This window comes from Lolium rigidum, chromosome 1 (genome assembly GCF_022539505.1).
Source record: "Lolium rigidum isolate FL_2022 chromosome 1, APGP_CSIRO_Lrig_0.1, whole genome shotgun sequence".
NCBI classification, from domain to species: domain Eukaryota; kingdom Viridiplantae; phylum Streptophyta; class Magnoliopsida; order Poales; family Poaceae; genus Lolium; species Lolium rigidum.
The window spans coordinates 106,324,796-106,334,462 of record NC_061508.1 but is presented as its reverse complement, the minus strand read 5'-3'; the positions used below and the strand labels follow the sequence as shown (position 1 = coordinate 106,334,462).

The window sequence follows — 9,667 nt, the reverse complement described above, 5'->3', positions numbered from 1 at the left end:
TTGGTTGTTGGTGCGTAGATGTGTTGTTTGTGTGGATTTGATCCCGCCGTTATAGGTTTTCGTCCGGTTTTCTACACTACTTAAAAAGGAGGAACATGTTCCCTATTCTGCCACTACGACTTTGCCTTTTGTCGTTTCGTCACGCATCATCCGCACCCAAATGGGCCAAGCCCAGCAAATCACTAGCACCTCTTCGGTGGTCCGTCTCGACTCACGAGCGAGCACACCCGAATCCCCACCTCTCACCAGTTCATTCGCCGTCGGGCACCCTACAAAAACATCATAGCTACAAAAATAATCAGTAGAATTCGATTGAGTACATTAGGTTTAATATCCTTGCTCCCATGGCAATCTTGCCTAATTCATAATACTAGTAAACTCTCTCCCTCAAAAAAAAATACTACTAGTAAACTCTCAAAACGTTAACACTGTTTCAACTAAATCTGGAAATATATAAAAGATCTCCCTCCCATGTTAGTACACTCGAACAAACCTTACTTAGAATAGTGAAGTAAACAGTAAAATACTGAGAACTCAGCAGGCACAACACCGATTACAATCTACCTCTGTCAATACATGCAATAATACAAAAGGATACTCAGTTTAGAATGGCTTATTACAGCACTTAAAAGTGACGGAAACCACCTAAAGAAAATAATACATCCAAACTCTATTAGCACTGGCCTTCAAGTTAGGGCCCAAAAGCGAGAAGAGACCAGCTGATAGTGACTTCCATGCGACATGAGCCAACTCTAATCTTAGAATTGGAGCTTGTACCAGAACGCTTAGGTGCAAAAACTGCTTCGCGACTCTTAAGTCGTTTCCCATTAACACCGTGTGCCATGATAGAAACCCTCAGAAATCCCTCAAGTTCAACAGAGACAACCTTACGTGTGAGCTGGATCTTGCCATCATCATCAATAGGCAATTTGTCATCCCCACACTTCAGCAAATTGACTTTCATATCAGGCAGACTATCTGTGCTGGCACTAAATTCACCATGAAAGCCATCTGGCCATGACCCATCAATAACTTCTACACTGATTGTGGCCTCTACAGAGTAGAAAAGCTCCTGACATGACATCTCTAGTGTGCTAAGCTTGCTAGTGAAGACTCTTTTGATGGAATGAGATACGTATGTTGAAGCAAAAAGGCTAAAGTCTTTATCCTCAGATTCAACAGTGCCCTTTACTTTCAACTTAACCTCAAAGTAAGAAGGATCACCCGACACAGCAACAGCACGGGTAGGACCTGTGAGTACTAGATAAGGGTCCTGCATGCAACAATTAATAGTAAATAATAATGTTCGATTCAACAATAACAAAATTTTGAGTGCAATGTAACAAATACATTATGTTCTATGTTGGAAAAGGAACAAAAGTGGAATACTACCATGCATGCTCTCATTTACTACCGTTATCTTTTTCCGTTTGAACACCGAACTTACTACTTATTCATATGGTCTTGATCCCATATCCGGCAACATTTTTTGGGCAAAAATATAAGCAGAGCTTTGTGGTTTAAAGCTAAGTTTCAGGATTTTCAAAGCAGCCAAAAGGGGTACCGTACAACCTTGGTCACATAAATGACCAATGACTTGCCAACAATGCTCACTTTAGTCTTTTGAAAATATGAACATTGATGTTAAAGGAAACAGTTTAACAGATTATCAAGGATGAAGATCTGGCTCAGCTTAGGAAACTTGGTTCTAGCACTTTTGGAACCGTGTACCATGGAAAATGGAGAGGAACTGATGCAGCTATTAAAAGTTGATTCACACGCAGATCTTGTGAGCAAGAAATACTAGTAAGCTCCTGAACCCAGGTCCAGTTGGTGTTTTAAGAGTTCAGCATGTTAGCTTTTTGGTTATAATATTTCTTCTCTTTTTTGTTGCTGCGGAGTTTAGGTACTAGTACAGATAATGCATTGCTGCAATTGACATAATTTGGCCATGCTGATGCCACAAGGAACAGTATATCAATCTCGAAAACACAGGGACTTGTTGATCCCCACAATCATGGAACTAACAATCAAGGGCCTTCAAACCATCGTTAACACTCATATTAGTTGGCTCCAGTTCATGATGGTCTATTTATTGGTGAGACTACCTTCAATTCTCATGCGTATAGGGTATGAACAATTATGTTGGTGCCTAGATTATTTCACCATTTATGTCTTTGGCTAAGTCAAGGGACAAGATCTTACACCCAGAATCGGGTTAACTAAAATATAGACCAAGGGCAGAACTTAGAAACCAAAACAGCATGATAACGAGATTAATTGTATTAGTAGGCTACAAATCATCCTTATCTTTGGCTAATTCTATTACAGAAGTGTTCATTGTTAGCTCAACTTTTCTTGCTAATATTTATTCTTGTCATTTATGTAGAGCACATTTGGTCAAAACAAAAGTAGGAATATTTGCAGTTACATCACGATAAATCTTTGGCAATGAGCTGGAAAATCGAAGTTGTTAAGTTGCATTCCACAGCTCGATATGCTGCCGTTAGAAGTAATGTGAAATGTTAGTTTACACACAATTGTGATTCTATTTTCTAGTCACTTGAAACAAGATTACTGTACTTCTTTATAAGAAGTAACTCTTATGACCAATGGACATAGTCATACTAAATGCTGTCTCAGAATGTACATGCAAGTAAAATACTCTCGTATTGTGTGGTTTTGTTTGATGCTTCAAGATCAAAAACTCAACAGGTACCATGAATCCCTAATACAATACCGGTGGAGAATGGATAATTACATTGAGTTCTGAGCAAGCCTAGCATGATAATAACCTTCTGCTAGCAATTTATTTGTTTTGAAGCCTGTTGTATACAGCGTGCTGCAGACCTTTTGAGTTGGTCATTCCTCAATTTCTCTTAATAATTGTGTGCTCTAGCATTCATGTGCATTCACTGCATGTCTAGCTATACGTATAGCTGAAGTTGCCATAACTATCCCAGCCAAAGGAATGACATTCATCACATTTATTTACAAGAGACAAGAGTGAACAAACCTGCTCGTTGATAGTTTGGCAGTTGTCTCTGTCGCGGCAGAAAATCATGTTGCGTTTCCGATCCAAGATATCACGCACCGCAACGAACCCATACACATCGAGTGGCCACCGTAGATTATCGTCGATTCTTGCAACTTTGACCGAAAAGAACTGCAGCGTGTCCATGGCGTAGCCAGAGCCAAAGTCAGAGAAGGTGAGACGCATGGGTGGGATAGCAGCTGCATGAGTCAATGACACACAAATCATCAGGGCGTTAGGAACTTAGATGGAGGGGAACGAAATCCAGCTGTGTATAGGGCTACTTACTGTTGTCCTCGAATTTGCCAAAATGGCCACCTTTGCCCCATTCTTCCATCCAGTGATCACGAAACTGCTCCCAGGGTTCCTTGGATTCCCCCCTTCCCTTGAGCCGGATCGCTTCTACAGTTTTTGCATACAATTTCCTTACCCTTGCCGCCATCTCCTCCTTCTCCGCCTTCTCCTTCTTCTTCTCCGCATTTGCCTTCCGCCGCTCCTCCCTCACCACCAAACGTTTGTTCCTCTCCTCCATCCGCTTCTCACCCCTCACCGCCTCCATCTCGCCGCCCGATGAATCCATCGCGAGGACACGTCGTGTTCGCCGCCCCCGCCGCCGCCGCCGCCGCTCTTTGGTCGGTCTGGTGTACGTGAGAAGGAGCCGTGCGATGATCGATTTAGGGTTCGGTCTGGGTTGCCAAGCCCTATAAAAAAATACCCGCACGGTAAATCAGATGGGCTGGGCCTCTATCTCCAACCAAACCAAAAGTCCCGTTGCCAGCTTGGCTTTTCATTTTTTTTTTTTTTTTTGAGCAAAGCTTGGCTTTTCATGCTTAATGGAAAAAATCGCCGCATTTCCTTTTCACAAGATGGAAAGCACTCAAAGATAGTTACATCATCAGCCAGAAGGTCATAGATGAACTCAGGTGGGTCATCAATCCACACAATAGATTGTGATCCCTGTGCTTTACTAGAACTTAACTTCCCAAATATTGTTATCGTATTATGCTTAATTTTTAGTTTGACCGGAAGCATTTTAGTTTTAAATTTGTTCCGCAATAATCTACATTTTAGCTTTTAATGACTAATAATACTACCTCTTCGCACGCGCATTTCAAAACAAACTTCGATCGAAACAATTGAGCAACCAAATACCCGTTGGCCTTCCACCTCCACGCGACATTGCTCCGTCAGGCTTCGCCCATTGCGGAAAATTCCTCATTGCCTGCCTCCTGTAGGAGTTTGGACAGTGTCTCAGTCCCACTGTGGCTGATCATCCTCTCGAACCAGCTACTGATCATCGCCTTGGTAAGCTATTGCTTCACCAACTAGCTAATCAGACGTGAGCCCCTCCTTGGACGGATTTCTCTTTTTGCTCCTCATCCTACGAGGTATTAGCAACCGTTTCCAGTTGTTGTTCCCCTCCCAAGGGCAAGTTCTTACGTGTTACTCACCCGTCCGCCACTGGAAACACCAGTTCCGGTTTGACTTGCATGTGGGCAAGTTCTTACGTGTTACTCACCCGTCCGCCACTGGAAACACCAGTTCCGGTTCGACTTGCATGTGTTGAGCATGCCGCCAGCGTTCATCCTGAGCCATGATCAAACTCCCCATGAGATTCATAGTTGCATTACTTATAGCTTTCCTATTCGTAGACAAAGCAAATTTGGAATTGTCTTTTCTTCCAAGGATAACTTGTATCCATGCGTTTCACATCATTAGCCTGGAGTTCGATTATGTTGTACGTAATTAGTATTCCTGGATTTTATTGAAAACACTTTCTAATAATGCTAATTTTATACCAGTAATTATTATATATTTCAGGTAATTCTTAGTTAAAGAAAAATACGTAAAACCAGAACGCTTTATTTATTAACTATTTGTTGAAACGAGGACCCTAGAGAGGACAAAGAAAACTATTGGTTAACTGGATGGATTCACGGTTTTTAGTTAGTGTACTATTTTTCAATATACTTGGATTAAAGCCAGAGAAAATAGCTACTACCTAACAGATATTTCAAATTTTTCCAAATCTAGATGTATCTAGACACATACATCTAGGTGACAGGATAAAAAAAATATTAAGTTAGGAAAAGTTCAAACTACACGTTATACTTTCCGGTAATTAATAAGTACTCGGGTTGTTCTATAAGTAGTCAAACGAATCTACACATGATAGTTTGTCTCACCTAATCTAAATCTAAGTCTAAACTACTTATAAAAGCAAGAAGTTGGCAGGAACATTTAATCCCAGCCATCTATCTTCTGAGATCTGGTGGCCTAGGATGCTCCAGTGACATTATCCCTCCTTGCAAACGAGTCGCCCGACTGATTTGGAAACAGTCCATTGAATTAGCAATTATTTTGGAATTAAATCTCCTGCACGCTCCTGCGGGCTCTAGAATATATACGCTGCATCCCGCTCCACCATAATCTAGCACGCATCCACATTCATCTCAAATTTCTACCGCAAAGTGCGGCCTCCGACTTGACATTCCCCCACACGCCCAAGGCGCGTCGCCGTCTCAAAGATTGATTTTATTTGTCACTGCATTTGTCATGTTTTGAGCATCACAATCAGCCAAAGTCCTTCGGTACCTCTTTCTAACGAACTAAACTTTATTGTGTCAGAAATCAGAGATTGATTTCCACCATCCGTGCTCTATTGCCTCTTTTTCTTGTAGGTTTCTCTGAGCATGTATGTGTAAATACAGTTTTTGATTAAAAAAATATTGTCATATTTAAAATAGGTGGTTTTTGTTAGCCGCTTAACATGAGAGGTTTATGGGAATTGTTGATTCTACAATCGTCTGGATCATGAAATATGTCTTTTCAATTTCTGTGAAATTGTTGTGAGTTGCAACAACTAAGAGTTGAACTTTGATCCATAATATAGATGTGTATCTAGAAATAGAGAGAGAAGGTGGGGCCAAGCAAAAAACGCGGAACGATGAATGATGAAAAATCATTAAGCTTATGATATATATGTTGCATTACAATTTACATCAACTAATCGAGACGTGTGTTGCACGTACGTACACACTAACTAGTAGGTCTAGTAGATGCACCATTATGAAAACTATGGAGAAAAGACATTTTTTATGGCCCTCGTAAAAGGATAAAAGATTATTTCTTTTACACAGGCCACAAAAACAATATTTTTGTAATTTTTAGACATTTTGAGATATGTTTTATGAACAAGGGCATTTACACCTACTACTATTAGCCAAAGTGGATTTCTGAAATTTCTTAAGTTACTATACGACTCGACAATAACAACGGCAAAGCATGTACGTGCTCAAGGCCCAGTTGACTTATTATAAGCTCCTATTTTAACTCAAGAATATCCATTTCAGCAAAACTAATCTTCAAATTATAAGACTGGTCACTTCCTACCCTCCTCTAAGGGCATCTCCAACGGGGCGACCCAAGCGGACGCTGAGCGACCGTTTGCGTCCGGCGGGCCAAAAAATGCGTCTGGTACCACCTCCTGCGGGGTGACTTAAAGTGACCGGGGAGCCGTCCGCGGCGACGAAACCTAGCCCAAATAAGAGCCTCGGATGCGTCTCTACGGACGCTGCGTGGACGCGCAAAGTGTCTGCTCGCGTCTGGCGGACGTTTCGTCGGGCCCGCCTAGCAGTGACCCAGCGTCGATGCGCTGGCGCCGAGGCGTCGCTTCGGCAGTCTGCGGCCGCGTCAATGGCGATGCCTCGCGTGGCGCGCGGCCGTCGCCTACCTCTGCGCCCGTAGTAATGGCGATGCCATGCGTGGCGTGGTCGTCGCCCTGCCTCCGACCTATATAAACAGGGGTGCGAGCATCTCATCTCCTCCCCACTAAACCCTAGCCGCCGCACAACCTCCACCGTAGCGCCGCTGCCGCTCAGCCTCCACCGGAGCCACCATGAGCAGCGCCGGCCGCGGCCAGGCTACCGCGCCTCCACCTCCACCTCCCACTCCACCTCCCCCGGCCTCGAGCTCCGACGAGGAGTTTGACGACGACGATAGCACGGACGACCTCCTCGACCCGGTCAGGGACGCCAAGGCCCTGGCTGAAGCGGAGAAGGAAGTAGAGGAGGAGCGGGCGGCTCACGCGGCAGTCGACACCGAGATGGAACGCCATAGGGCGGTGGCCGCCGCAGCCGCAGAGGATGACGACTCCGACTCCAACATCTCATGGTCTTCTGATGACCCTGTGATGTCTACGCACGCTTCTATTCCTGTAGACAGTGTTGGGCCTCCAAGAGCAGAGGTTTGTAGAACAGCAGCAAGTTTCCCTTAAGTGAATCACTCAAGGTTTATCGAACTCAGGGAGGTAGAGGTCAAAGATATCCCTCTCAAGCAACCCTCGCAATTAAGATACAAGAAGTCTCGTTGTGTCCCCAACACACCTAATACACTTGTCGTGTGTATAGGTGCACTAGTTCGGCGAAGAGACAGTGAAATACAAGTAATATGGATGATTATAAGTAGTAATTGCAATCTGAAATAAAAATGGCAGCAAGCAAACATGTAGCAGAACTTGTTGGAAACGGTGTTTCAATGCTTAGAAACAAGGCCTAGGGATCATACTTTCACTAGTGGACACTCTCAACAATGATCACATAATAAATAAATAACTTCTCTTCACTTGTGCTACTCTGAATTAGTCTCCTATTGGAATCACTAATCATCACGTAGCGGCTACAAAAGCTCCACTTAAAGTTCATCAAGTACTTGACAAACACCACACATAGGGATATCCTCATCAAATCATAATCCAAGATAATACCATTGCAATTTAGACCGAGTACTAACATAGCATACACACTGTCAACAATAGCTATGAAAGGGGGAATAGATCACATCAATACTATCATAGTAATAGTTAACTTCATAATCCAGAAGAGATTACAATCATAGCCTACGCCAAGTACTACATGATGCACAAGCTGTCCACTTTACATCATGGAGGAGGAATATACTACTTTAATAACATCACTAGAGTAGCACATAGATTAATAGTGATACAAAGCTCATGATCACATAAAGATCACACCATGGGAGAGAGATATGAACCACATAGCTACCGGTAGAGCCCTCAGCCTCAGGGGAGAACTACTCCCTCCTCATCATGGGAGACAGCAACGGCGATGAAGATGGTGGAGGTGTCGATGGAAATGACTCCGGGGGCAATTCCCCGTCCCGGCGGCGTGCCAGGTCCCCCGAAACTTGTCTTCGCGATGGCGGCGGCTACGGAACTCTTCGTGGAATATGACTGGATATTTTAGGGTTTTCGCGACGGGGAGAATATATAGGCGGAAGGGCGGCCTCGGAGGGGCACCAGGGTGCCCTCCCCACCTGGCGGCGCGGCCAGGGGTGGGCCCGCGCCCAGGTATGGTGTGGGAGCCCCTTGGCCCCCCTCTGGCCCCTCTCTGGCTCTCTGAGTCCGTCTCGTCAAAGTATTGACTTCTGTCTTCGTTGGGTCCAATTCCGAGAATATTTCCTGTGTAGAATTTCTGAAACCAAAAACAGTAGAAAACAGGAACTGGCGCTTCGGCATCTTGTTAATAGGTTAGTACCGAAAAGTGCATCGAAATGATGTAAAGTGTATGTAAAACATGTGAGTATTATCCTAAAACTAGCATGGAACATAAGAAATTATACATACGTTTGAGACGTATCACCCTGATGCGCCCACCCAGGAGGAGAAGGCGGCGGAGCAGAGGGCTATAGTCGAGTCCTTTGAGACGCTCAAGAACGACGCCGCCAACGCGAGGCTGCGGCAGTGCCTGCTAGAGGACGCAACGGCGCACCGAGCCCTAGCGGCCGCACGGGAGGCGGCAGAGAAGCAGACGAGGGAGCGACGCAACGACAGGACCGGCCCGTCGGGAAGCAAGTAGTCTAGGCTTCTAGAACTACTTTGTATAGTTTGAATGTATTACTTTCTATGCTTTCTAAATATGTTGCAAATCTAAAAATGGCCCGCCCTGCTGAGAGCACACTCAGACGCAAACTGACGCGTGGACAAATTATGTCCGTGGAGCGACGCAAACAGACGCTCGCGGCCACTTTTAGGTGTCTGATATACGTCGCCCCGTTGGAGATGCCTTAACCTTGGATATCCCGGGAACACATCACCTTCAGATTCTACACCTACTACCTCAATTACCAAACGGGGCCTCAAGAAACAGACTCCCTTTGGAAACCAACTTCCTTGAGGTCATATTTAACTATTATTAGCGCCATGAAAACATCAATAGCTGCCAAAATGAACAGTGGAATTTTATGGAGTGCATTAAACTAGTTTTCATGTCCTTGGCCCCAATCGAGACATAAGGGCATGTACAATGGTAGAGAAGGCATGCCTTCCCTTACCACGTCACATCAGCCCTTACCACGCCACATCAGATAGAGAAGACATTAGATATAAGTCATACAATGCATTATCTCTTACAACCATCTGTAGCAATTAATACGAATAATTAAATTTTGGTAGGAAATTTGTTGCTAAGGGAAGACATATGTGATACAATGGAGAAAACAGTATTCCCTTATTTTATAAGGGATGATCCCTTAGCTAAGAGAAGACAACCTTCTCTCTCTCTTCATTCTCTCTCCTCCAACTAAGCAAAAAATCTAACGTGGCATCTCTAAGAG

The 9,667-nt window shown here is 44.1% G+C and overlaps 1 protein-coding gene across 1 annotated transcript; it reads right to left on the bottom strand.

The window, feature by feature from the left end:
* Positions 1-691: 691 nt before the first annotated feature.
* Positions 692-3,614, bottom strand: LOC124649824. The gene is made up of 3 exons (XM_047189394.1): positions 3,323-3,614; positions 3,017-3,234; positions 692-1,273 (listed from the first exon to the last, which is right to left on the bottom strand). The coding sequence occupies exons 1-3, from the start codon at positions 3,612-3,614 to the stop codon at positions 692-694; spliced, it is 1,092 nt and encodes a 363-aa protein (XP_047045350.1).
* Positions 3,615-9,667: the final 6,053 nt, after the last annotated feature.